Source organism: Anguilla anguilla, chromosome 6 (genome assembly GCF_013347855.1).
Source record: "Anguilla anguilla isolate fAngAng1 chromosome 6, fAngAng1.pri, whole genome shotgun sequence".
NCBI classification, from domain to species: Eukaryota; Metazoa; Chordata; class Actinopteri; order Anguilliformes; family Anguillidae; genus Anguilla; species Anguilla anguilla.
In genome coordinates this window covers 59,953,594-59,981,313 of record NC_049206.1, presented here as the reverse complement: position 1 = coordinate 59,981,313, position 27,720 = coordinate 59,953,594, and the positions used below count along the sequence as shown (strand labels likewise).

Sequence of the window (27,720 nt, the reverse complement as noted above, 5' to 3'; positions counted from 1 at the left end):
CTCAGAAATAGAGCTACAACCGGCAACAAGTAACATCATTAACGTTGCAACAATAAGGCGTTTGTTTTTGGATATTATGATAGCAAAAATCAAAACAAGCCAATTTTCTGAACCACAATGGATGGAATATCTGTTGAGTTACATTCGACCGGGAGGGGACGCTCAAACTTTAAAAAGAAGTCGAGCTCATCGTAACATTACGGCAGTTTTGGACCACAGACGGCGCTACGTCAATGCGAAGCGGCGATTTGATTGGTGAGTAGAGCAAAGGAACGCCACAACTGCGAGGACGCTTACCTAGGCCGGATGACATCCGTGTGTGGGAGACAGAAACTGGTAGAATAAAGCTCCGTTATTTTTATTAGTGTGTAATGTCGAACGTGATCACGAACTGAAACGCTTTCATGAAAACGTTCGTGAAGTCGTAGAAGTGACTTGAGATGCTATCATGTTGGGCGCCAACACGCTTCCTTACATAATTCTGTCGCATTTACAGTTTATGGCTGTCCATGCTATTTGAAAGCCAGATTTTTTAGAGCGTGTTTGCGATTTATTTTTAGTTTCTGGGTCTAAAATTTTAAAACAAAATGTTTTACATCAGTTAATTTTCCGTGGACGTATTTCTCGTTTGCATTTGCTTGGTACGGTGTGGCTACAGTCGGATCAATTTAGAGTTGTGTGATTGCCAATTTGGAATCGTATATTGCCATGTCACGTTTCTTTTTACATCACGATGATGACAGTCGCTTAAATTATGAGCACGTTTGCATTGACTACAAACGCAGACAACGTTTGCCTGTATAAGCTGGGTATATTTGTCAAAACTGAGTATAGGCTATTGAATCATCTTGTCTGTGAGCTAAGGAGCATTTTAGATTTACCATTAGAAATGACAAGATCCTTTTTTGTTCGAACAATAAAATGTAGATATAGGCTATGACATCGAAAACAAAGTTATATTTAGTTAAAAATGAATCTCTAGTCTTAAGAGTGAGGTGTCAGCAGGTAATTGTTTTGCTGGGCACAATTTTTCAAGCGGAACGGCTGCGCACTGCTTCAGGGAGAGATGGCTACGTATCTCGGCGCTTCATTTAAGCGTCTCAAACTGCGACTTGGTTTAGTACGACGTGTGGGAATTTGTCTTCGTTCATCCCTCCCAGAAAGCCGTTATCTGCTCGCTTTGTCTCGTCTTGTCTCGTCTTTCCCGCCTGACCTTCAACGGCACACAGGATGTGGTTGAAGGTGCCAGGGCCGCCGGTGTAACAGGGAGAATGTCTGGAGTTAATCTCTTGTGACAAGAAGCTGAATGTTTTTCATTCCGTTTAATGCGTCTTTTGTTGTCTTTGCATCGCAAATTCAAAAGTAGAAATTCGAGGCATTTGGTTGCCAGCGCCCTGCCTATGTGCAAAGGCTGGATTTTGAGTTGCGATGGTGTCTTGATTTGTAGGCCTGGCTTTGACAGTTAGCCGGCCCCCACCTACCCCCTCGAGTTAATCTGAGACATCCAAATACTTTAAAGAAAGTGAACAGTTTTTCAGTACTCAATAACATCCCTGACTGAGGCTGACATGCTTGCATGTGCATTGCTGAGTTTGGATGTGTGTGTGTGTGTGCAGAGTTTCGGTGTGATATGTGTGTGTGTGTGTGTCTCCACAGAGTTTGGGTGTACGGTGTGTGTGTGTGTGTGCAGAGTTTCAGTGTGATACGTATGTGTGTGGGTATCTCCACAGAGTTTGGGTGTACGGTGTGTGTGTGTGTGTGCAGAGTTTCGGTGTGATGTGTGTGTGTGTCTCCACAGAGTTTGGGTGTACGGTGTGTGTGTGTGCAGAGTTTCAGTGTGATACGTATGTGTGTGTGTATCTCCACAGAGTTTGGATGTACGGTGTGTGTGTGTGTGCGGAGTTTCAGTGTGATACGTATGTGTGTGTGTATCTCCACAGAGTTTGGGTGTATGGTGTGTGTGTGTGTGTGCAGAGTTTCAGTGTGATACGTATGTGTGTGTGAATCTCCACAGAGTTTGGGTGTATGGTGTGTGTGTGTGTGTGTGTGCAGAGTTTCAGTGTGATACATATGTGTGTGTGTATCTCCACAGAGTTTGGGTGTACGGTGTGTGTGAGTGCAGTTTGTGCATGCAGAATTTTGGTGTGATACGTGTATGTGCAGAGTTTGGGTGTGATGCGTGTGTGTGTGTGAACAGAATTTGGGTGTAAGGAGTGTGTGTGCACAGAGTTTGGGTGTGATGCGTGTGTGTGTGTGTGTACACAGAGTTTGGGTGTAACGTGTGTGTGTGTCTCTGCAGATGGGAACAGACACTTACCATGAAAGAAACTGACAGTAGAGACAGTGGCGGAGATGCAGACTGGTGAGTTTGTGCAAAGAAAATTCCTCAGCTCTGCTTATGGGAAATTACACTAGTTATTAATTACTAATGCCATTGGCCCGTACTGTACATAAAGAAATACATGCATGTAGAGTGAAGTAATCACATTACCCAGCTGGGCTTTAACCCTTTAAGGTGTGTGATCACAAATATGCGATTAAAGCATTCTTAAGTGAACATTCCAATGCTGATGTCACAATCACTGCTGGTAAACGAAAGCAACAGAGTTCTAGAACACTGGCTTAGAATATTGAAAAGTCATTCCCCAAAGAAAAAAACTACTCTTCAAAGGGTTTTAGGGTCCAGTAGTGAATCGCTTCATGTGGCCCCCCCACCCCCCCACCCCTAAACTGGAATCAGGAATTCAGTTTGATTCAGTGGGGGGTGGGTTCATCACCACACTAAGGCCCAGGGCTGTAGCTGACTGTGCTCACTATGCCTCCCATCTGACCCTCATTCAGGTGCTTGTTTTCATCCGGTCGCTGTGGACCCCTGTGTTAAACTCAGTTTTTTTCGGGTGCTTTTTCACGCTCAGGGGCGAAGGGGCGGAGAGCGCCGAGGAGGAGGCGCCCATGAGGCGCAGTTTTTCGGTGGAGGACCTGCTGGACGAGGTGGGGAGGATCGGCAGGGTACCATCGGCGGACTCCAAGGTAGCCCACCCCGTCCTTCAGCCAATCACGGGCGGCCTGTCCCTAAATACCAGCTTTGAGTCGGGGTGCACAACAAGAGCTGCTCCGTTTCAGGATTTTGTGCCAACGTCTGCTCTTAACTATTTAATTGAGCTGAATCTTATTATATTTTAATCCAACATTTTCAAAAGCAAAGTGGAGGGTTGGAGTGAAAACCTACAGGACGGTAGATCTCCAGGAGCAGGGTTGGGCGGCCCTGCTCTAGCTGTTGAATGAGGTGTGCATTGTTAGAGTTGGAGTGAGAACCTACAGGACGGTAGATCTCCAGGAACAGGGTTTGGTTATCACTGATCTAAGGTGTCCCTGATTTTTGGGGCTCTTTTATATGCCTTGGCCTGTGGTCTGTGATGCGGAACGAGACTGTGGTCTCTGACGCGGAGCGAAACCGTGGTCTCTGACGCGGAGCGAAACCGTGGTCTCTGACGCGGAGCGAAACCGTGGTCTCTGACGCGGAGCGAAACTGTGGCTCGCAGGTGGAGATCGTGGTGAGGCTGTGGAAGGAGGGCTTCACGGTGAACGACGAGGAGTTCCGCTGCTACTCCCAGGACGAGAACCAGCAGTTCCTGGAGGCCATAAAACGAGGGTCAGTCATCACGCGGGCGGTCATGTGATCGGTCACATGACTGGCTTTCTGCAAAGTTCTTTTTGTTCGTTTTGCGTGGGCAGACGCACGCCCGCCCCTGTGCTCGGAACATGCCGGCGGTTTGTTCGTAAATTTGTCACAAATAGAATCACGTTTTGTCACAGAAATGGAGAGGGTACTTCTAACAAACCTCCAGCTTTACTGCGGTTATGTTGTGCTATGTCATGGTTAGTTATTTATAGAAATCTGCATTAAAAGGTGTGTACTCTGATATGATAACTAAATGATGTGAGTTGTGTTACAGAACGAACGTACTGAATAGAATGTAATAGAAAGTTTTATTGAGGTCTTATAAGACGAACCCCAGTGTCCAATTTTACATTAGAGACGGCGTCTGAAAATGTCTGTACCCTATTCTTATACAATCTATGATACCTGGTCACACACTTGTCTCACCCCAAAATATCTGTACCTGGTCTTGTGCCTGTGTCACCCCAAAATATCTGTACCTGGTCTTGTGCCTGTGTCACCCCAAAATATCTGTACCTGGTCTTGTGCCTGTGTCACCCCAAAATATCTGTACCTGGTCTTGTGCCTGTGTCACCCCAAAATGTCTGTACCTGGTCTTACTCCTGGGTCATTCCAAAACACCTGTAATGTGCACCTGGCCTTGTGATGTCACCCCAAAACACCTGTAATGTGCACCTGGCCTTGTGATGTCACCCCAAAACACCTGTAATGTGCACCTGGCCTTGTGATGTCACCCCAAAACACCTGTAATGTGCACCTGGCCTTGTGTTGTCACCCCAAAACACCTGTAATGTGCACCTGGCCTTGTGATGTCACCCCAAAACACCTGTAATGTGCACCTGGCCTTGTGATGTCACCCCAAAACACCTGTAATGTGCACCTGGTCCCACAGGGAGCTGCCGGAGGAGCTGGAGCTGCGCTCGGAGGAGGGCGAGCTGGAGGTGATCATGCAGGACATGAAGGAGGAGCCGTACGTCCCGCGCAAGAAGAGCTTCCACCCGTTCACGGGCCGGGGGTACCGGCTGGGCAGGTCGCTGGCTTTTGGTTTCAGTTTGAGTGTCGTCCCCAGTGTGTCCTGAGTTTGCGTTTGAGTTTCAGTTTGTGTTTCGTTCCCTGTATGTGCAGAGTTTTCGTTTGAGTTTGACTTTGTGTTTCGTTCCGTGTGTGTGCTGAGTTTGGGTTTGAGTTTGAGTTTGTGTTTCGTTCCCTGTGTGTGCTGAGTTTGAGTTTGAGTGTGAGTTTGTGTTTCGTTCCCTGTGTGTGCTGAGTTTGCGTTTGAGTTTGAGTTTGTGTTTCGTTCCCTGTGTGTGCTGAGTTTGCGTTTGAGTTTGAGTTTGTGTTTCGTTCCCTGTGTGTGCTGAGTTTGAGTTTGAGTGTGAGTTTGTGTTTCGTTCCCTGTGTGTGCTGAGTTTGCATTTTCATTTGAATTTGAGTTACGAATTCAAATGAAAATGAACCAGTTATTGGCGAGTTGGGGCTCCGGGTGTGGCTTGTGTGTGGTGTGGCACAGAGTCCGTCAGCGTGTGGAAAACTGCAGGAAGGAATAGCACACCTCACTTCCTGTCTGTGTCCGCTGACGGAGGTGGAGACACTTCCTGTAAACGCTCCCTCCTAAAAATGCCCGGCCCTGCTCTGCCCACCCTTACGTGTGTTTGTGACCCCCCCCCCCCCCCCGCAGTGTTGCTCCACGTGTCGTGGCCCGGTCCCCCTCCCTGCACGAGGACAGAGACCCTCCCATCCCATTGGTGGAGCTCAACGACACCCAGCCAATCACCAGCCTTCAGATCTGGCTGGCGGACGGGCGAAGACTGGTGCAGAGGTTTAACCTCTCTCACAGGTGAAGGAATTATCATTATTTATTGTTGTTGTTGTTGTTGTTGTTGTTGTTGTTGTTGTTGTTGTTGTTGTTGTTGTTGTTGTTGTTGTTGTTGTTGTTGTTGTTGTTGTTGTTGTTGTTGCTGCTGTTGTGTGTGTTGACCGAGCAAAGACAAGCGTTTTATTCGAAGATGAATACTGTGAAACATGAAGCTGAAATGTGAAACATCACGGAGTCATTTGCGAGAGTAATGACAGTAGGCTAATGTACTGGGTTACGCTGACAGTGCAGATGAGAATGCAAACGGTCTGAAAGTTTAATTCCATCACAACTGGGATGTGAGAGGAGGGAGTTCTGACGACTGTTTCTGTTTGTTTTTCAGTTTGATTTGTTTTGTGTGTGTGAGGATCAGTGGCATGCTGTTCTCTGAGTGTTTGATGGGATCAGTGACATGCTGCTCTCTGTTTCGCAGGATCAGTGACGTGCTGTTCTGTGTGTGAGGATCAGTGACGTGCTGTTCTGTGTGTGAGGATCAGTGACGTGCTGTTCTCTGAGTGAGGATCAGTGACATGCTGTTCTCTGAGTGTTTGACGGGATCAGTGACGTGCTGTTCTGTGTGTGAGGATCAGTGACGTGCTGCTCTGTGTGTTTGATGGGATCAGTGACATGCTGCTCTCTGTTTCGCAGGATCAGTGACGTGCTGTTCTGTGTGTTTGATGGGATCAGTGACATGCTGTTCTCTGAGTGTTTGACGGGATCAGTGACATGCTGCTCTGTGTGTTTGATGGGATCAGTGACATGCTGCTCTGTGTGTTTGATGGGATCAGTGACGTGCTGCTCTGTGTGTTTGACGGGATCAGTGACATGCTCTGTTTCGCAGGATCAGTGACGTGCTGCTCTGTGTGTTTGATGGGATCAGTGACGTGCTGCTCTGTGTGTTTGACGGGATCAGTGACACGCTCTGTTTCGCAGGATCAGTGACGTGCAGGACTTTGTGGAGCAGTCCGAGCGCACGGGCCTCCCGTTCGTGCTGACCACCTCGCTGCCCTTGCGGGAGCTGCGGGAGCAGGACCTGAGCCTGGCGGAGGCCGACCTGTCCAATGCCGTCATCGTGCAGCGCCCCCTCAACAGCCAGCCCCCCTTCGGACACTCCTGACTGGGGCAGGCACCCCAACATCCCCCCCCCCCCCCCCCCCCCCCCCCCCCCCCGCACCCCTCGAATGCTCCTGGGACACCCCAACATCCAGCACCCTCTCCATTGCGCTTCGGAAACCCCCTATATCCGGCACCATTCTGGACATTGCTGACTGGGGGACACCCTGACACCCGCCCATCCCCCCCCACCCCCTCCTTGTACACCCACTGCCCCATTCCTGCAGACGGGGGGCTGGATATGGGACCCCCTCCTGTGTAGAGACTTCTGTAACAACACTACTGCAGTCACCACACAATCTGGGGAAAATGTTTTTTTTATATTTTTAACCCCCCCCCCCGGGAAAAACTGTCTGTTAATTTCTGATTTCTGTTTTTGTCCATCAACTCTAAGGAGTGGTGTAATGATATCCACATGAACAGTAATGATTTTAAAACATAATAAAAAATTGTGTTGATGGATGAAGCAGAGGGGAATATAATCTGAAATGTAGGGTTAAGTCCCGCCCCCTCACATGGTGTGGGTTACCAAGGTTACATGAAAACCCTGCAGATGGTTTAATTGTACAGGAGGGTATGTGAGTGTAGAAGAGAGTGAATGAGTTCTTTCTTTTTAAAAAAGCATCAGAGCAATATGTGTGAGTTGCAGTAACTATGTGGAGAGACAGACTGTGTCTGTGAAAGATTAGAGACCCAACCCTCAACAATAAAGTCACACCCTCGACAATGAAGTCACACCCTTAGCAAAGAGCTGTCACTCTCATCCATAAGCAACTCCCGCAACAATAAGTCTCTCCAAAATAAGCTCCACCCTCAATACCAAACCGCACCCTAATAAAAAAAACACCCTCACATTTTCAGATTTATCTGGTTTTGAAGTGTCTTATTGCTGCAGGTTTGAATTTTAAAGCCTTTTCACGGGAAGGGAAACGCTGAATACTTTATAGAAATAAAAGCGGTAGTTTTGAAGTGGCGCAGTTGGTGAAAGTTCTTACTGCCACCAGTTAGTCATGACCAGACTTCTGTGTTTCCCCCAGAGAACAGGCCCTTATTCCTGAATCCAGTGTTAAAGAAAAGCCGAAAGGTTAATCCCGAAAGAGGGCACTGTAAAATTGGTACAAGTATTATCTTGGGATGGCTCTGGGGTATCATTCCCAAAAGAGCTGGTTTTCGATTTGTGTGGTATTGAGGCCTTAACCCTGCACGATAAAAAGCGTGAGGCTCTTTCCGCCAACTGACCCGGAGTCCCACGTGACAGGTCCGTTGGGCGCGTGAAGCGGCTTGGAAACGGCTCGCGTCCATTCCAAGAGCATATTAATCAACGAATGGAGATGCGTTTACGACCCGGACACGCGCCGCGGAACACGGTCCCTGCACCGCGGGGCAGAGTCGCTGTCGTCTCAAAACAAACATGTTCAGTTATGAAATACTGCGGGCTGTCAGGTCAATAAATTCTGTTCTCGGTCGGACTGTGAGGAGGACCCTGTAATAGGCCTGTACTACCGCAGTGATCAAGAAACATATGCTCCACATGAATGAGTAGGCCTAGGCCAAACACATAAAAATATTTAAAACTAATTAACATTATATTGTGCATATATTATGCTATTGCATAACTATAATTTATAATTCAGCATGAACTGCTAAAACGGTGCTTTATATATTTTTCTTCCAGTTGTACTTCAAATAGAATTATAATTTCTAAAGTAGGCTAATACAAGTCAACATCCGCTTTGATAAAATACTGACCTGACCTATTAGAGGGAATACAAACAGACGGTTATACATAGCCTACGGTAAAAGGAGCCTAAATAAAAATGACTGGTATTTTATTTTATTTTGATGATTTTCTTTTCTTTTTTTTTTTTAACCAACAGAAAATGCGTGCCTTTCGCGTTCGTGAACTTCTCCCATCTCACTGCTGGAAACGAATGTCACTTTAGTGCATCTTCAATATTTAACGCCGGTGGGGAGAAAACATGCTGCTGTGTCGGGCTGAGTACTGGCCTGGGGGGGGGGGGGGGGGGGGGGGGCGAGCGCGGAGAGCTCGATATCGCGTGGACGTTGCCAGTTCAAGCGGCGGAGGGACGGGACGCAGCGGTCGGAATACGCGTGGAATTGAAAGTATGGAGGCCACCTCCCTCGCGCTGACCTCGAGACTGGAGACTGCGCAGGAATGCCCTTGTCTTCATCATTCGCTCACCTTGATGGATTTTTTTCGCCCAACGGAAATGTCTCTGTGCACGGGACCCCATTTCCTTGAGTAAATTTTTAATAAGGCGCAAGCACGAAAGGAATTGCACATTCCTGAAATCCCCATAATTCCTTTGTGAATGCGACATTGTTACATCTTTACCGGCAGTCTTTTTTTTTGCGCGCCTTATCTATTTTATGTGGCTTTTTGCCCTTTATCTGAACGGGGCGCTTGAGGACGTACCCCAACAATATTGATCTACGCTCCCTTGCCGGCCACTGGGGCTGCCGTTTTTGACTGAATGCCTGGAATGTCAAAGGAAGAAGTTGGTCTGCACCGTCGCGTGTTGGGATCGCTTCTTTTTCTTATCCAGCACGTGCAGCGCCTCTGGTTCTGGTTCTAATAAGTTCCCTCAGAGAGAAGAGCTCGTGGGTTTCAGCTGTGAAGAACAGGTAGCCTATACACAGGTGCGTCTTCTTCTTAGAATGAGAAGAGCTTTTTTTTTCTTTTTAAAAAAAACTCTGTCCTATTTGAGGATGCTCGCAAATTAGACTGCAATTTAAAAAAGAACTCCAAAATCAAACGGAAACGGGTAGGCTAAATGACTTTGGGGCCTCGAGCCACTCTTGGTATCTGCAATCAGGTTTAAATAAATTGATTCGCATGCGGCGGGGTCTGTAGTCAGATGGCTGATTGATGTGTTTTTATTGTTTACCGATGATGAAAGTGTCTGAACACCACCCACGGCTTTCGCGAGGTTCGTTCACTAAACTATGCAAAGGCACGCCGCGCGGAAAGCTATCTTAAGGTCGACTTTGATGATATTACGTAATTTAGCGCAAGCTGAATTTGATTCCCTCAAATAGTTAAATAGGCCTACATGTGCATATGATGGAATATATCTGAGATTATGCTTTATATAAAACTGCAAAATAACTACAACAATAATTGATGCATTTTATATGCAGTAATAATAATAATAATAATAATAATAATAATAATAATATTCATAATTCCAACCATAAGAGAGACGTATTACATAAATATGGATCCAAAATCGCACTAACACAACTACAATATTCTTTGAAAAATACATCACCACAACAATGAAAAAAATCCCCTAGCTTGGTATGTAGCCTATGCTGCTACCATTTAAACTACAGTGAAACCGCTTTGACAGCTATGCTATGCGGCGTCGGGGTTCCCACAGTTATACAGACACTTAATGCTACAGTCACCAGACATATATGTGGTTCTAAGAATTGATTTCCTCCACGCCTCTGAAACCAGCCGCCGAGAATCACACCTAACTTCATTCTGCGAATTCCAAATGGGGCGCGTCACGCGCTCTTACTTTAATCCGACTGATCATGGGCACGGCAAAGAAAGAAAGACAGAAAGGTACAAAGGTGTGCTAAATTGAGGGGAATGGCTTTTGACGATCGATTATATTAGCCGGAAGTGTTTAAACTATTCAACTGAACCCTGCCGGAATGAAAAGCGGTTCGAATGTTTCGCCACAAGTACTGATCCCTTTCCGACAATTTTTCGTTTGTTGCAGTGTAGTGCGGTAATTCTACACCAGAGGGCGCGCCGATTCACACTCTTTTAGGCGCGCTCCACTGGAACTGCGCCGTCAGCCACTGCGGTACCACTGGCTGCCTCTTCTGGAATCGCCGCGAAATGCTCCCTCACAAGCGGACTGTCTGACCTCCAGAGTCGATCCTGTCATCCAGCACGCAGGTCAGGATTTTTTTTTATCTCGGCTGGCATTTGTTTTAATAATCTGATGCTTGTAAAATAAACATGTATTGTTTGTGTGCATGTATGCAGTGTGTGTATGTGTGTATGCAGTGTGTGTGAGTGTTTGTGTGTATGCAGTGTGTGTGTGTGTGTGTGTGTGTGTGTGTGTGCACGTGTGTGGGAGGGGAATTTTCTTTAGAAGCAGGGCTAAGGAAAGTAATTTTACCTTTGGAATCGCGTATGCAAACATTTATTTTTCTCTGGAAACTGGGACCAAAATATATATATTTTTTGCACTCACATCCTGAAGGACAACTGACATCACCCTCTCCACCACTTCGTTAGTCATCTTTGGGCTGGAATTCTTTCTGTTTTTTTTTTGCGGACTGCATCCTACCTGTGAGGTGTGCCCATGTATGTATGAGTGGACAGAGAGAGAGAGAGGGAGGGGGAGGGAGGGCGAGAGCGGGAGAGAGAAAGAGAGGGAGGGAGACTCCGCACAGTGACAGAGGAGTATGTGTGTGTGTCTGACTTCGCCCTCCCATTTTGGCAGGTGTCCAGGGCGTTTGAGGTTTATGTGAATGACAGCAGCGCATTCGGCAGACGAGAGCTCACTGTGACAGCGATGGCGAAGAGAGAGAAGCTAGCGTGCGGCTCCTCGGACCAGCTGCTCAACCCGGCAGAGCCGCACTTCAGCAAGCCGCTCCAGCAGGTAGGAAACGGAATCGCCGATCACCTGCCGATCACCTGCCGATCACCTGCCGATCACCTGCTTACTGCCACTGCCTGCTATACCTAGGGGTGTATTTTAACGGCGTTAAAGTAACTTGGATTTGAATTAGAGTTTCAGTTTGTGTGTGTGTGAGAGAGAGAGAGAGAGAGAGAGAGAGAGAGAGAGAGAGAGAGAGAGGAGTTGTTTTATTGGCCGGAGCTTCGATCAAATTCAGAGTCGCTGTCACATTTGATTGACAGACAGGAGAAGGACAGAGAGATTAAGAGCAGCTGTAACTCAGTGTGTTTAGTGCGCTTTCTTCATTACGGCTAAATTGTTCATCTGTGACACTGGTATGTTCTGACCTGTAGCTTTTACCTCTGCAACAGCACACGCTGTGAGATGGAAATGGTTCAGAGACCTGTCTTTGCCTGGCCTCTCGGTGTTCCGTATGACTCTAAATAATATAGTGCCTTACACTGTTGTACAGGAAACTTCAAAGAATGTGTCGGAAATCCACTTCCATTAGTACACAGTTAATGTTTATATTAATAGTTAATCGTGTTAAAATGATGTGCACATGCAATTTTTACATCAGTGAAAGATGGTTTAACTACACACTAGCATTCTGTTTGTGGCTGGTATTAAATTTTGACTATTTGTTTTATTTTTTGAAAGGAGTACTATAAGATTGGATTAAGAAATATCCTTCTTTTCAGCATCACATAAATTACTTTAGTCGAGTTTGTACAGTACAAAATGTTAACCTCTTGTGGCTGAAAACGGGTTGAAGGTTTGAAAAAAGCAACTTTGTAAATAGTCCTGTAGAATAACTATGAGTCATCGTGTTCCTGATGTGTTCTGAAAGTTACACACTTTAAACTTTAAAGCTGGATCACGTGTCCAACCACTAATGACAGATTTAAGCCATAAATAGCTGACACTTGATTTAATAGGGATGTTTATATTCTGCTTTTCCCAGCCTGCTGATTATGCCAATAACTGAATTTGAAGGGCTTTTAAATTTTGCTTTTAATGTTGGATTTATCACAGGGAGAGAAAAGATGTTTTCACATTAAAGGTACTTATTCAGCAGTAGCTCCAGAGTGAATCTCTCAACTTTGTGTGACATGAAGCCAGTTCACATATAATAATAATATAATAATAATAATAATAATAATAATAATAACAATAATAATAATCACTGTATTTGTACAGCACTTTTCATGCCTTACCCTAGAAAAATTCAACTGGAAATAAGAATACGAAAATCTTTGTCATAAGAAAAATAAAATAAGAAGAACTGTAAGTGGCAGAAACAGCTGTTCTTGGTTTATTTATCAGTTGGAACGATAATTGAAAATTTCTGTACACTTTGATTCATATGAACTTGAGAAGTTTGTTTATTTGTTAAACAACTTTAAATTTTGGTGTTTGAAGTTCATTTTAAGTCCAAAATGTTAATGAATTTATCTATATGTACATTTTTGTGGTAGACAATATTAGGGTGGAACCTCTCTTTTGTTGGGCCAGGGTCTCTGGGGAGCATTTATATGCTTGCACAGTTAAAGCAGGTTACCATGGTGATGAGGGGGGCAACAGAGCAGCCCACTGCCACCCAGTTCTGGGACTTGTCATTCAGACACCATCGCTTCCTGTTGACTTACCGTTATAAACTTTGCGAACAATAAAAATTTTTAAAATGTCTTAACCAACTGATAACCTTTGCTCTAGCGCTTACATAAACAGACCACATAAACTGTGACTCATCAGAGCGCAATGAAGATTGGGCTTTCTCTGGAAGTTCTGTGCAACACCAGACACAAGCATTGCTGCGAATCAAAGCTCTCGCCAAATCAGGCGCTGGCTAAATGCTTTGACAGAAAAGCCTTGGGCAGATATTTCAGAAAACACAGATTCTCCAGATGCCTCACTGTAAGAGGCAGGGCACCAGGGAAACCCTTGTTCTTCCCTTGTTTGTAGTTTTTAAAAAATATATTATTTTGATGGTGTGACTTAGAAATAATGACACCAAAAAGGTGGCATAAGAACTGATGAGCAAATTATCAGCTTCAGGTGGAAGACAAGGGGCCCTGAAACCTGGAGCCAGGATTTGTGTAGCTGGTGGGTGTGAAAAACTCTGCTAATGAATAACCTGTCAGCACAAATCAGTATGGTTGCGACAGAGACCCCTGGTGGCCAGAAATGAGCATTGCACTTTGGCAGGTTGTCAAGTGTCCGAGGGGTTTGGGGAGGGTGGGTGGGGGTGTTCAATCTATATGTTACAGCAGTTAAAATAAACTGAGAATTGGCCACTGTGATGGACAGCATATTCAAGACCTGTTTCAGCAACAGAATCTTGCCCCTCTTTGCAAATATGATGCCTTCAGGTGAGGCGTTATCAGAAAAATGTGAATCAATTTCCAGTGCAGTGAAAAAGATTAAATTCAAAACGCAATAAAAGAATTTTTTTCACGCAGGCCTCAAGTTTATTATCGGTGCTGCTTGTCCCAATTTCACACTCCAGCGTCCTCTTCCACGGCCTTTCAGACGACTGCAGTAACAATTAATCAAAGAATGAATTAATCAATCAATCAATCAGTCAATCACATTTCATTTATATAGCGCATTTGACAAAGGATTTGGCACAACATGCTTTGCAGTTTATCCTGGTCAAAACCCCCCATAGAGCAAGCCAGAGGTGACAGTGTCAAAGAAAAACTCCCAGGAAGATGTGTAGGATGTATAAGAAATCTTGGAGGGAATCAGACTCAGTAAGGGGGGGTGTTAGGTGGTGGGGGGCATCCTCGTCCGGCCAGCTCAGGGTGTAGGTAGGCAGCACCCTGATTTAGCCCACATCACTTAATCACAAATAAAGCAATCTGGGAATTTTAAAGGAGTCACTAAATGACAATTCACTGTTCTGCAGATCTGTTCTAAAGAGGATGCTCACCCTTTATGAAAAGCTTATGAATGTGTGACAGACGTCAGCTCACATTGGCTTTAGCTGAGCTGTTTGTGCACCGATGGTAAATAAAAAATGTCATTTATGCTGAACAGGCAGAGGAATAAACACATAAAAATGTGTTAATTACGTTTTGATTGACAGTTTATTTCCAGAGCTATGACAAGAGGTTTAAACATTAAACATTAAATATTGAATATTTTTGGGAGCGATGCTAGCCATGGTTATCATGTGAATGTAGAAATCATGTGACTTCTGTTTGAATTCCTCTGCCAGAGACATGACAGGCGGTGGACGTTTTATTCAGTTTGTATAGTGAAAAAAATGTACAGATAAACAAAAATGAACTAGGTGGCTCTGTATGTATGTATACATCAATATGTACACATAATAAGGCATATGTATTGCATATATGTTAATTGTGCATTGCAGAAATGTTTACATAATTATCCATTCATTATTCATTCAGTTAATTCAGTGTTATGTCATTCCTCTTATTGTCATGGGAAAAGCAAATATACACGTTGATGAAAGCGTGTGGCCTAGTTCACATGCATATTTAGCATTTCTTTCTGTAATTATGATTATGAATTATCATTGTTTAATTACCTATTGTAGCTGACTCCCTTGGGTGGCATACCTTGTGTATTGTGTCATTTCCATTGAATTATGTAAAGAAACTTACAACGGTTGGGCTCCTGGGTGGCTCATCCTGTTAAGGCTCTGTTCCAGTGTGTGGATGGGCCCCATGGTCTGGTATCTGTTAAGGCTCTATTCCAGTGTGTGGATGGGCCCCACGGTCTGGTATCTGTTAAGGCTCTGTTCCAGTATGTGGATGAGCCCCATGGTCTGGCATCTGTTAAGGCCCTGTTCCAGTATGTGGATGGGCCCCATGGTCTGGCATCTGTTAAGGCTCTGTTCCAGTGTGTGGATGGGCCCCATGGTCTGGCATCTGTTAAGGCTCTGTTCCAGTGTGTGGATGGGCCCCATGGTCTGGTATCTGTTAAGGCTCTGTTCCAGTGCATGGGTGAGCCCCACAGTCTGGTATCTGTTAAGGCTCTGCTCCAGTGCATGGGTGGTACTGAATCAGGACTGTGCCAGTGCTAACTGTAGCTGACTGTAGCATGACTGGCCTGGCACTCCTGCACCTGAAGAATGAGGAACCAGTCCTCTGTCAGTAAACAGGAAGTGTGCGGTTAGCTGGAACGTGCACAGATTCCAACGCTGACCAGTGTGTGCGCTGGTCCGGCTTTTGCTCCTGACATTTATAATTCTGACCAGCCATAAACCGTGAAAGAATTTACAAGCGAACATAAAAATAAGCAAACAAAAGAAAATACATTTGGGATTTAATTACAGGGTGATTTCAAAGGACAGTCTTGTGGCTGTCATGTATAAATCAAACCTGGAGGAGTGCTGGGTGGTTTGTCCCGTTAAGGCACTGTTATAGCAGTGTTTGGCCCCACAGTATCCATTATGATAATGTCAGTCTCTCTGGATAAGCCTGAAAGTAATGGTGTAATGTAAGGTAATGTTGCAGTGTGTGGATGGGCCTCATGGTCTGTTATAGAAGCCTAACTATGCCAAAACTGATGGAGAGGTCATTTTTAGCTGTGGGTGGGGCTGTCTGTTACAAATCTTAAAGGGGGGGGGGGGCTCTGCCAGGCTGGTCTCTCTCCTGTGTGCAGTGTCTTTGAGATAACCTCAGACTAAACATCCAAACTGCCGGTCTATCAGATTTCACATCTGCAGCAGCCAAATCTCTGGGGCTAGGGTGGGGGGTGGAGATGGGGGGTTAGAGGGGCACTCTAAACTGAACCAGCCATGTCTCCCTCTCAGACAGGATGAAATAATAATCTCCAGTCCTTCCAGTTTTGTCTGTCTGTTTGTATTCAGATATTGTATTTGCATTTTGGTTCTTGGTCATCACTGACCATGCGCTGGTGCGTTAGTGATGTTGCGTCTGCTGTATATATATGCTGACTCAGATCTGGCACTTTCACTCATATTAATCAGCTAAATACACGTGTGTTTCTCCTATATTGCAGGGCACTCCGAATAAGACATCAAATGCCATGTTATTATGTATATCCTATTGTGTGGATGCGGGCTTATTAATTGTGGGCGGGGCTTGTCTCTGTGTTTTCAGACAGAAGAGCGGCTGACCATTTGCAGTAAAATCTGCTTCGCCATTGGTGGAGCCCCCAGTCAGATAGCAGGAAGTGCCACGGCCTTCTTCCTGCAGATCTACCTGCTGGATGTGGCACAGGTGAGAGCGCACATACACACGTACACACACACACACACACACACACACACACCTGAGGCGGCACTCTCGCTCGTGGGAATACGAGCGTGGAATGCAAGCTCCCATTTCACTGGGCATTCCTGTGGTTTCTGTTTTAACGGCAGCCTATAAGTTCAATCATACATTTGGCAAAAACAACCGCAGTCTCCTCTGCATTCATCTGTGCGTACATTTTTGGCGCAGTGTGTATGGAAGGATGTTTCAGAGAGCCCATTATTATTTTGAAGAATGAGTGCCAAGCGGTTCTCTTTCATGTCGGCTTGGCCTTATTCAATTGAACGGACGCTCAGTAACGCAGTGAAGTTAAACCTCTGTGATGCCAGACAGGTTCTTGGGCCTGCAGCACGTAGAGGCTTCAAGGTGAAAGGGTCTCCTGAGCAGGTGCCGCTGTGAAGGCATTAGCTGAATAGATATCACAGTGTAATAACTGTAATAGAAGTTTTTTTGCGGCTTCATCAAAGTGGAAGAAAGGAAGAAAGATGAAATCTTTTTGAGAACAAAAGTCTCCTTGCCCTGAGGCAGTGCAGGCTAAATATACTCTGACCTGCTTAATTATAATCTCAGCTGCATTAATAACTGATGGGCAGGTTTATAATGCATGAAACAAGTCTGTGAGCGCTAGTGCTCACGCTAACGCACACCTCTCCTCCCCAGATTAACTCTGTCTAAACCACCACAGTGCTAATGCTAACGCTAACACACACCTTTCCTCCCCAGATTAACCCTTTCCACGCCTCTGTGGTGCTGTTCGTGGGAAAAGCCTGGGGTGCGGCCATGGACCCACTGGTGGGATTCTTCATCACCAAGAGCAAGTGGACCCGGATCGGTCGGCTCATGCCCTGGTGAGCTGGGACCACCACACACACACACACACACACACACACACGCACACACGCACACACACACGCACGCACGCACACACGCACACACACACACACACACACACATCAGTCTGAATCCTGAGATACATGGCAGCATGCATGCTCTAAATCAAAGACGTGTACTGAGCGCGCTCTATTATGGCGATGCCTATGGGGTAAGTATCACCTGTAATTAGTCGCATTAACAAGCTGTTATCATCATCGTGAGAATGATGCCATTCGGTTGACGAGCCAACGCAGGATTGCAGTCTCACAGGAAGTCTCCCAACGGCCATAATGGTCCACTGCATAGCTGAGGGTGTGACATCACAGTCACAGACAGGAAGTGACTGTTTGTGTGAAGTCCAGGCTCTGATTTATGGGGACCTTCCTGCTCGACTGAGCCAGAAGCTCAGCACCACATCCTGTTCATTATCACATACCCCACCCACACGCATACCACACACACAAACAAACAAACCCACACACAGTCAGATACACACACAAACATGCCCACACACACACACACAAACAAACAAACACATACACACACTCAGATACACACATGCAAACATGCACCCACACACACGTACTTAGACCTCATATAACTGATAGTTGATTGATGGGATGCAATCCCCTGTTTCTGCATCTGTGGCCACCTACAGGACAGAACAGAAACTGCATGCGTTTTTTCTTCACGAGTGCCGCACACCGTACCGTGTCTGTTTTTCTGCCTTTAACTTGCTTGTTTAGAGAAAAAGAGAGACTGAGGGATTACAGTGTGGTTTGTGTGTGTTTTTTGTTATAAAAGGCTGCTGACTGAGTCTCACAGTGAATGACCAAATCTGATTCTAGAAGCACTTGATGTGTAGAGCGGGGAGTGGGGAGAGGCGGACTTTAGACCCCTTTGTTCCCCATTCGAATGGACACTGTTTTGGCAGAGTGGATCTTTCCACTGCTGGTCCTGCAAGCCATCTTACAGAATGTTCTAACGGACCCATTCAGAATGCCCCCACCCCCCTAACCCCCCCCCCCCACCCCCCCCGTGTCTCTCCGCGAGACCCATGACCCAGCATGCTTTACTGCGGCATGCGCACGGACAGCCCTTTGTCTGTCAAACAATCGCCATGGGAACACAAGGCCCGGCGCCCCTGTGCTGGCTCTGCACAGAGACATGGAGGGTGCCAGAACAGGCAGCTCTGTGCACTTTACACGCGAAATAACTGCATGAGTCAGGGTGTGTGTGTGTGTGTGTGTGTGTGTGCGTGTCTGGGGTCCTGGTTGTGGAAAGCTGTAGGGTGTGTAATTGTTTTCTCCTAAAAAATCTGCAACCATTTCAGACCCACGAATGGTGTCAGTCAAGCACATTAATTTATCAATTGCGGGTTGAGTAATAATGAATAGATAGTACCTGTTGTGGATATAAACAGGTGGTTATGAGTTCAGATCCCTGCTATAGGTAATAGTACCTTTTGTGGATATAAACAGGTGGTTATGAGTTCAGATCCCTGCTATAGGTAATAGTACCTTTTGTGGATATAAACAGGTGGTTATGAGTTCAGATCCCCTGCTATAGGTAAGAGTACCTGTTGTGGATGTAACCTGGTGGTTATGAGTTCTCTCCCCTCTGGCTCTCCTGCAGGATGGTGGGGTGCACTCCGTTTGTGGTGATCTCCTATTTTTACCTCTGGTACGTCCCGCCCTTCTCAAGCGGGAAGTTTGTCTGGTACCTGAGTTTCTACTGCCTGTATCAAACCCTCATCGCGGTAAGCATATCTAGTGATCTAGGATCTTCTATCTTGTTCCTCTATCACTTTCATGTTATTCTTGTATCTCCATCCAGCACTTATACTACACCTGTGTCGTTATCTTGATGTTGCAGCTTGTCGTCATTCTAGTTTGATTTACAATAACTTTCTGACCTAGCCTGTGCTTACTGTGTGTACTGGACTGTTTATGGCTATGGATAACTGCTACAGAATGCGTATTGTTCCTTATCGGCCTTTGGTATGCACTTACTGCATGAAAGCACCTGCCTGAGAATGATTGTGTAACTTTCTTCAACAATGGGAGTGTAGGGGGTGGTGGAGTCAAAAGAGTGCCAGGACTCTCCACATTGATTGAGTGTGTCTGGGCTGGAGGTGCTGATTTTGTGACTCTTCACACTGACCCAAACGCACTCTCGCTCAGCGGAGATTGACATTGCGAACCAGGGTCAAGTGGTGCTGTCAAACATAAGCAGCCAATCAACAGTCTCTGTATAATGTTCGCAAACCATTCTTACACAGTAAAATGTCCAGTGTTAAGTCAACGCGAACAGAGCACATATGATCCTAAGAGCTGATTCAACACTGAACAATTTACTGTGTACCTTGTCCTGTGAGCTGAAACATACTTTGTTTTATCGGGGAGCAGCTTAATTAGGGAGAGCGTGATACCGAGCATGAAAGTGTGTGTCTCACACCAAAAGTGAGGAAGTTGGCAACCCTGTGAAAAAGAAACTGTGCTCACAACAGCCCTCGCTGACTGTGGAAAACTCACAGTTGCTGCATGTACGTATGTCGGTACAGTAGTCATCAATACAGAGTTCGCTGAACAGTAAGATCAGAACATACCTTCAGCATCATACAGTATTTTCTTTGCGGTTTACTGTGTTTTTTGCGTTACTAAGGTCCACCCCGATTCTAACCCCGATGCTCTTCTCTTGAACATGTGTTTTATAGTAGCGGGGACGCGCAGCCCGCAGTGCGGTGCGCTGTAATGACATGGCATCCTAACTGCTTGATAAATGCGCGCGGTTTGTGGGGCGGGGAACCTCAGCAGCGTGTAAATGCCGGTTTCCGCTTTTAGCTTTTTTTGCTTATTGTTTTGCGCGAGGCTTCAAACAACTGCTGGCGCTGCTGCCCCGCTACATCCATTTGGACTGATCAAAAAACAACAGGATTCCACGAAAAATGTGAACATTTAACATACAAAAACAATCGCACACTTTCCTGGTCGAGAAAACTGATTAAAAAGTTTTTCCTCCAATATTGTTGAGTCATTTAGCCATTCCGACCCGGCCTGGTTCCGTAAATAACGGTCCAACAATTATCCGCAAATGACATGCCTGTTGCATTATGGCACAAAGCAAGGCAGGGAGAACGCTGGAAAGGCCTTTCATAAACAGGTTTATTTTTGGTCGTCTTTCGGTCGTTCGGTTAGCCGCAATGCTGACTCCACTCTCGCGCAAATTACAAAGGGAGGAGATGCCAGGATTACGAGCGAATTAAGAAACACCAAGAAGGCCTACTATCCTGGGCGACGCAAGGGAAAACTATCACGAATCTAAATCGGATAAATGCATAATTTAAATCTTACCGGAAAAAAAAGTTTTAGCTAATATTATACGGTACTACAACATTTACGAATGCAGTTATATTTATCGTTGGTACGCCATCAGTTTTAATGTATGTTCACCGAAGCTGCCCTAATGATAGTATTTAGAATTTTTTTTAAATTATTAATTCATATGAAAAGATGGGAGGTGGCGTGTTGCCCTGCACAGTAAAATGTCCGGTGTTAAGTCAACTCTGACAGTGTTCATTCAACTCTTAACAGATAACATTTGGATTGTGTCCCACTCTGAAATGTGGGACCCAGTGTTATCTACCAAGAGTTGAATTAACACTGTTAGAGTTGAATCAACACTGGACATTTTGCTGTGTCTACCCACAAACCTACGTGTATGACCAGAAGTGACTTAGCTCAGAGGAGTACAGTGGTTCTGTTTGCATAAAGCGAGAGGTGATTTGTGGTCCTGGTTGGCAGGATGGCCCAGTGCCTGGCAAACACAAATAAGCAGGTCCCTGGGAAACGCTGGGGATTATTTAAAGGAGCCAATAAACCAGTGAAACGGGGTCACCAAGGCCCCGAATTTAACAGAAGGGTCCCTTCTGGGGGTTTAAAGTGGAGGCCTGTAATTTTTGGGATTCTTATGTCTCTGACCGCATCGCCTGTGTCCCCCCCTTCACGCACCCCCCCCCCCCCCCCACAGTGTTTTCATGTGCCATACTCCGCCCTCACCATGTTCCTGAGCGCCAATCAGAAGGAGCGAGACTCTGCCACAGCCTACAGTAAGTACCTGTGCTAATGCTAACACCATCATTTAGGCTACTGCTGTCTGTAGGCCTACAGTAGGTACCTGCGCTAATGCTAACACCATCATTTAGGCTACTGCTGTCTGTGGGGCTACAGTAGGTACCTGTGCTAATGCTAACCCCAACACTTAGGCTACTGTGGCTGTAGTCTCTAACATGCTGTGCCTGCAGGGATGACGATGGAGGTTTTGGGGACGCTGGTGGGGGCCGCGGTACAGGGCCAGATCGTGGCCAGCGCCCACACGCGGAATCACTGCTCCGCCCACAACCTGACAGCCACGCCCCTGGAGAACAATGGCTCCGCCCACATCACCCCCGTAACCGACTTCCTCTCTCATGCGGTAAGTGGTCCAATAAGCAGTCATAGCTGCTTGTCATAACTGGACCCCTTCAGACCCCTAAACCAAGAGCTGCTAAGCTGAGCCGTGTATTATATTTTAAAGATAAATTTTCCCCATTTAAGTATATTTTGTTTATTTCCATATTTCATAAATTCATTATTGTATATTTGAGCATAGTAAGGTTATATGGTTCTTAAGACCGAGACCAGAGACTTCAGATGAAGACCCAGGTCTTAGGAGGTTATTCCCGAGCGGCTGACTCTGGGCGTCGGCTGTTTGGAGATGGAGAGGAGGCTGACCTTAGTAAGCCCTGTTTGTGCATTTTAACCGGGCGAATCGGCAAAGTCCTGTGGCCTGTCTGCAAGCCCTGTCCCGGCCAGCATTCCACACCGCCTCTGTGGAGCGGCTGCTTATCACCCCGGGACACACACACGCACACACCCCGCCCTTCCGTGATTTATGGAAACTGAGAGTAGTTTCACGTTCAGTCTGAAATAATAAACCACTCAGTGGTGTGGTCAATGTAGAAATAATAAACATATCTGCAGTGTCTACGCTGAGTGGCGATTGGGTTAGCTGCCTGTTTTGTTTTTTTTGGGGGGGTGGAGAGTGGGGAGGGGGGAGGGGATACTACTGAAGTCTCGGAAAAGATTGCAAATGCATGCGCGCTGTGTTTTTAAAAAGTCACTTTTTCCCGAACAAAGTTGACCCTCAAAAAACGAGAAATGAATCATTTGAAGCTGAAAGAGAAATACATTTTGAGATTCTGATTATACGCATACATGTCAGTTCTCTCCTTCTCATCAGTGAAAAGCAACGCAGTGAAAGTGTCTCTCCTCTCTCCCCTACAGAAGGAGATGTATATGATAGCTGCGGGAGTGATAGGAGGCATCTTCCTGCTTTGCACCCTCGTGATGTTCCTGGGGGTCAAAGAGAAAGATGGTGAGTCTCAGGCTGGGTTGAAATGTTGAGGAAAATTCTCAGTGTATGGGGCCTGATATACTATGACCTTTAGCGCACGCAAAACTAATAACACAACCAATGATTGGTGGAAAACAAATGCCATGACCAATCATTGGTCATTTTATTGGTTTTGCGTGAGCTAAATGGTTTTGCACATGCTAAAGGTTTTAGTAAATCAGGCCTATAATGTTATTTGTTAGGACCCACCCCATCACACTCATCTTCACAGAGGCTAACATGATTGGATGATAATTATGTAATGGATGTTTGGACCCACGTGATTGGCTAATGGTGATGTAGCAGATGTTTGGACCCACATGATTGGCTGATGATGATGTAGTAGATGTTTGGACCCACATGATTGGCTGATGATGATGTAAGGGATGTTTGGACCCACATGATTGGCTGGTGACGATGTAATGTGTATTGCTATTGGCAGACCCGTACGCACGCAGCACAGGGAAGCCTATCCCGTTCCACAAGGGGTTCCTCCTGGTGATGCGGCACTGGCCCTACCTCACGCTGACCGCCGCCTTCCTCTTCATCGGAGTGGCTATCCAGGTAACCGCTTAACCCCCCCCTACTCTCACACCCCCCCCCCCAACTCAACCCCACACTCACCCTGCTTATCCCCACTCTCACACCCCCCGCCCCGCCCACTCATCCCCACACTCACCCCCACTCAAATAAGATTCATTACTGAAGTCCCTTAATTAAATGTTAATGGCTCCACTGTCAATGTATACCTGTGAATAAGCATCTTTATTACTCACTTAAGTAGCTCAAATGAGCAGCAGTAGTCTCAGACTGTAGTCTCATTCTGTTCACCACAAAACAAGCGCCCTTCCTAACAGTCTGGATCGGCAGACACTTGGGTTGGGTTAAGTGGCCCTGAGTTCAGACCCAAGTTCAGTTGACATCTCAGTCTTTTCAAAGTTAGCTGGAGCTCAGAGGGGAGAGAGAGAGTATAAATGTGTGCTTACGTCTGGGGCTTTGGCCTGTGATACGCCACATGGTTTCTCTGTGAGACTGGCCCACCCCTCCCCGCCCAGCGACGCACCGCACCGCACGGTCTCTCCGCCACCCCTCCCCGCCCCCGCCCGCCACCCCGCCCCACGCCCCCGTGGGGGAACCTCGTCGGGTCGGCCAGATTTCGGAGGCTCCTCCGCGCCTTTTTCACGGGCCGAGCAAAACCACATCCTGCATCTTTACTTCCCTAAAGAATGAGTCGACGGTCGCAGGCGTCCCATCTTATATTTTCTGCCAGGCCCCCGTTCGCCAAACACGGCCAAGTTTTGGAAGTGTGGGGTGACGAGCTTGTGTGTGTTCAGCACTCAAAAGACAAGTTTTTTCTTTGCTATATGTTCTTTATTAAATAGCACACTTGCTATTTAATAATTACAATTAAATAGCGAGACACACTCTCTCAGTCAAGCCATTAGTGCCAATGCCAAAATGGCCGCCTTGCTGCTGTATACTATAATGAAGGAAATGTTTGTCTTTTGGCGGCAAACTGATCAGTGTTGATCAGTGTTTATTATGCTCATTCCTGAGTGCGGCGGTCTGTCAAATTCATCCGTGTACCCGGGGGGTTGTGGGTAATGTTGAGCGGTGATTGTGATTGGCTGATCCTTCGTGTTCGCAGCTGGTGCAGAGTAACTTCGTGCTCTTCTGTACGTACGCGGTTGACCTGCGAGACCACTTCCATTACATGGTGCTGATCATACTGGTGAGTGCTGGGTTTTTTACAGTTATTTTGTATTACAAAAAAACCTATTATTTAAGTTTCATTTCAAGAGTACCTTCAAGAAAAATGTAACATTTGTTTTCCTGTAAATTAACATGATATCTAATCATGTATGTTTAGCCAACTTCAACTGTACCCTATATACTGTGAAATGTGCGATTAGCCATGATCTCAGACATTAAGGCAGCCTTAACAGTAGCAATAGGAAGTATGAGTATTTGCTTTATAGGGTAAGATAACCGATAGTCAGTCATTGCATACTTCACATCAAATGACCACGCATAATTTCATAATCACACATAATTTGAGTTTCACGTAGCTGTTAGCCTGTAGGCTCCAGTAAATCCATACTCCATGGTGACTTAAGTGGGAAAATCGTAAATGGGAAAAGTTCCCTTGCGGAGAATTTAGTGCTGTTCTTGCAGTCTGCACAAAACTAAAAATAAAAACAATTAAAACAAAAAAAAACAAAAAAAAAACCCTGAAATTTGGTCTTGGCGCAGATATCGGCGGCGGTGAGCATTCCGCTGTGGCAGTGGTTCCTGGGGCGGTTCGGCAAGAAGACGGCGGCGTACTGCGGCATCACGGTAAGCGGTCTCCACCCCCCCCCCCCACGTCCCCCCCTCAGACTGCAGCCACGGACCGCAGACCCTGCGTTGTGCCTTTTCCCTTCAACCCTGAAATCTACTGAAGTCTAACTCATAGGTGTAAAAAGGCTCCATATTCCTGACCCCCATTCATCCTGTGCATACATTCGGCATCCAGTTTTCTCTCATCTAGCGCCACCTTGTGGTGACATTTTTCATCGCCGTCGGCGAATAATGACTGCTTGGTTTTAAACTGTGCATTCAGTAGGTGCTCATTTAAACTGAAATTATACAATTAGCATTTTCACACAATGCATTTCTACAGCTTGATATTTCCATTAATCAAGTCATGATCAAACCAATCCTGGTTTTGACTCCCGTGTTCACATTTATCATGTTTTGTTTTTGTGAATGTCTTTCAGTGGATGGTGCCCTTCACCATCTTGCTGGTCTGCTTTCCCAACCTCGTGGTGGCGTACGTGGTTGCCGTGGCGTCCGGACTGAGCATAGCCGCCTCGATGCTGTTGCCATGGTGAGTGACCGCCATTGGTGGGAAGACCAGGGCTGAAAGGTCAAAGTCTGGGGTGCTGGGAAGAGTTCAGGGGAGCTGGGGTCACAGAACAGAGCTTCCAGTTTCTTTACTCCTTTAATCTAACATCCCGATGAGAAGCTCGGCAGGACACAGATTTTGGGGGAAACGTTTGTGTCGTTGCTAACCCGCGGGACGTGTCGTGTGGTCGCAGGTCGATGCTCCCGGACGTGGTGGACGATTTCAGGCGGGCGAACCCCGACTCTCGGGGGCACGAGGCCATCTTCTACTCCTTCTACGTCTTCTTCACCAAGTTCGCTTCGGGGATATCGCTGGGCGTCTCCATGCTCTCTCTGCAGTGAGTGCCGTCCCTTTAGAGAACCTGCGCCTCAGCCGTAAACATCAGACCAGCTCTGAATGCTCGCCATGAGCCATAATCTCACTCCTCTTATGAGCATATGCTAGCATATGTTAAATGCACCACATCACACCAGCTGTGAATACATGCACTTATCAGAGTTCTCAGACAACTGCCTGCCCAGGAGTGTGGTGTGTGGATGTACAGCGGTGCATGCTGGGATATGAAGGGCGCAGCACCTGATTGGTCGGTTTGGTTGCAGGTTCGCTGGGTACAAAACAAGGCACTGCCAACAGCCCGAACCCGTGGTCTACACCCTCAAATTGCTGATGGGTGCAGCTCCCGTAGCCTTCATCCTGATTGGTCTGGCCATCCTCCTCTTCTACCCAATCACAGAGGAGGTGCGTCAGAAGAACAAGCTCTCTCTGGACCAGCTCAGGTACGACCCGCTCAGGTAATGCCGTTGCCATGGCAGCCAGGGGTACAAGGAATAAGCCTGACTAAACAACAGCAAGCTTTTATTTTTCATTAAAAAAATGTTTCTGGTTCCCATGGCAACCTCTGGCCTTAATTACTGTACTTAATTAGCTGTAACGTTTACGCCACCTGATATTTTAGCTGCATTTCTTGGTAAGCGCATGAATGACAGCCAAAGACTGTTCTTGTGTCCCTAAATGAACTGTGATCTAATCTTCGAGTGAACCAGTGAGACAGTGTCAGTGTGTACACCCAGTTAGCTCATTTAGCCACTGGTAATTGGCGGAAACAAATCCCTGCGTACACATCGACCTTCCAGGTCTGGAATTGCCCACCCTTGTTTTGACATGCAATTATCATTGTGCCCTTCACAGGGAACAGGGTCTCGGCACAGGAAGTGAAGCAGAGGACCTGAGGGGTGATGTGTGACACAAACCCCCCCCCCCACCTGGGACCCCCCGAAACCAGACTCTACCTGGGACACTTTATATTCCACTGCCTGGGAAAATGATCTACTATTAGTGTATATTACACTGGGAAAGAATTATTTGTATGTTTTAATATGAACATTGAAGTTTCTATATTTTTACTTGAACCTGTACTGTATTGCTATCATATATATATATATAAATTATTTATATAAATTAATGTTTAATAACTATTTCACTATTTTTTTCCATCCCATAACTGGGATCATTATTGAGTATTGATTGAAGACACTTTACTGTGGTGTGACGTTGTTGCTCAATAAAATGGAGGAGGTGCCCTTTGTCGTGAACCAATGAGCAGTTATTTCCGACAAGTCATAATCTTGTGTAGGCGGGGCTTCAGTTTGTGGTGGCAATTCAAGCCAAACCGACGCCATGACCAAAATACTGTTGGCTAGAACCTAATGTTTAAGGACTGTTAGCGAAAAACGAGCTTCTTCGTTCTTTTTCAAAAGTTCAGAGCATCTGTGGTCGCCACCGAGAGGAGACCGGCCCAACTCCGGATTCTGCTCGCTATCGTTCATTACGCCGCTTTCCGTCTTTGTTTTGAAGACGCACGCGATTCCATTCTGGCTCGCGCCCTTGGAGTTTGTTAGCGTAACGGCCACACAAATTGTTAACGGTCCCAGAGAGTGAATGGGATTACAGGGGAAAAGACT

General features: G+C 46.2%; 2 protein-coding genes across 3 annotated transcripts; both read left to right on the top strand.

Annotated features, from left to right (window-relative positions):
- The first annotated feature begins 253 nt into the window (after window positions 1-253).
- ubxn2a (UBX domain protein 2A) lies at window positions 254-7,516 on the top strand. The gene is made up of 7 exons (XM_035422612.1): window positions 254-336; window positions 2,300-2,362; window positions 2,916-3,030; window positions 3,543-3,652; window positions 4,575-4,712; window positions 5,361-5,519; window positions 6,471-7,516. The coding sequence occupies exons 2-7, from the start codon at window positions 2,319-2,321 to the stop codon at window positions 6,652-6,654; spliced, it is 750 nt and encodes a 249-aa protein (XP_035278503.1). The 5' UTR covers window positions 254-336; window positions 2,300-2,318; the 3' UTR covers window positions 6,655-7,516.
- Window positions 7,517-8,717: 1,201 nt separating this feature from the next.
- mfsd2b (major facilitator superfamily domain containing 2B) lies at window positions 8,718-27,342 on the top strand. Of its 2 annotated transcripts, none has more exons than XM_035422589.1 (16): window positions 8,718-9,311; window positions 10,406-10,587; window positions 11,141-11,299; window positions 16,414-16,533; window positions 17,290-17,414; window positions 19,075-19,198; window positions 21,469-21,547; window positions 21,743-21,912; window positions 22,764-22,854; window positions 23,315-23,436; window positions 24,521-24,604; window positions 25,126-25,209; window positions 25,632-25,741; window positions 25,953-26,096; window positions 26,359-26,535; window positions 26,948-27,342. In XM_035422589.1, exons 3-16 carry the CDS (start codon window positions 11,213-11,215, stop codon window positions 27,000-27,002), a joined length of 1,572 nt encoding a protein of 523 aa, XP_035278480.1. In that variant the 5' UTR covers window positions 8,718-9,311; window positions 10,406-10,587; window positions 11,141-11,212; the 3' UTR covers window positions 27,003-27,342. The 2 variants fall into 2 exon arrangements, with proteins under 2 accessions (XP_035278480.1, XP_035278481.1); XM_035422590.1 differs by lacking the exon at window positions 8,718-9,311 and adding an exon at window positions 10,157-10,245.
- Window positions 27,343-27,720: the final 378 nt, after the last annotated feature.

Coding starts and splice junctions, on each gene's coding strand:
- mfsd2b (XM_035422589.1), top strand. CDS start 11,213: ATGGCGAAGAGAGAGAAGCTAGCGTGCGGCTCCTCGGACCAGCTGCTC. Junction 11,300..16,413: donor TCAGCAAGCCGCTCCAGCAG/GTAGGAAACGGA, acceptor CTGTGTTTTCAG/ACAGAAGAGCGGCTGACCAT. Junction 21,913..22,763: donor CCGACTTCCTCTCTCATGCG/GTAAGTGGTCCA, acceptor TCTCCCCTACAG/AAGGAGATGTATATGATAGC.
- ubxn2a (XM_035422612.1), top strand. CDS start 2,319: ATGAAAGAAACTGACAGTAGAGACAGTGGCGGAGATGCAGACTG. Junction 2,363..2,915: donor AGTGGCGGAGATGCAGACTG/GTGAGTTTGTGC, acceptor TTTCACGCTCAG/GGGCGAAGGGGCGGAGAGCG. Junction 4,713..5,360: donor CGGGGGTACCGGCTGGGCAG/GTCGCTGGCTTT, acceptor CCCCCCCCGCAG/TGTTGCTCCACGTGTCGTGG.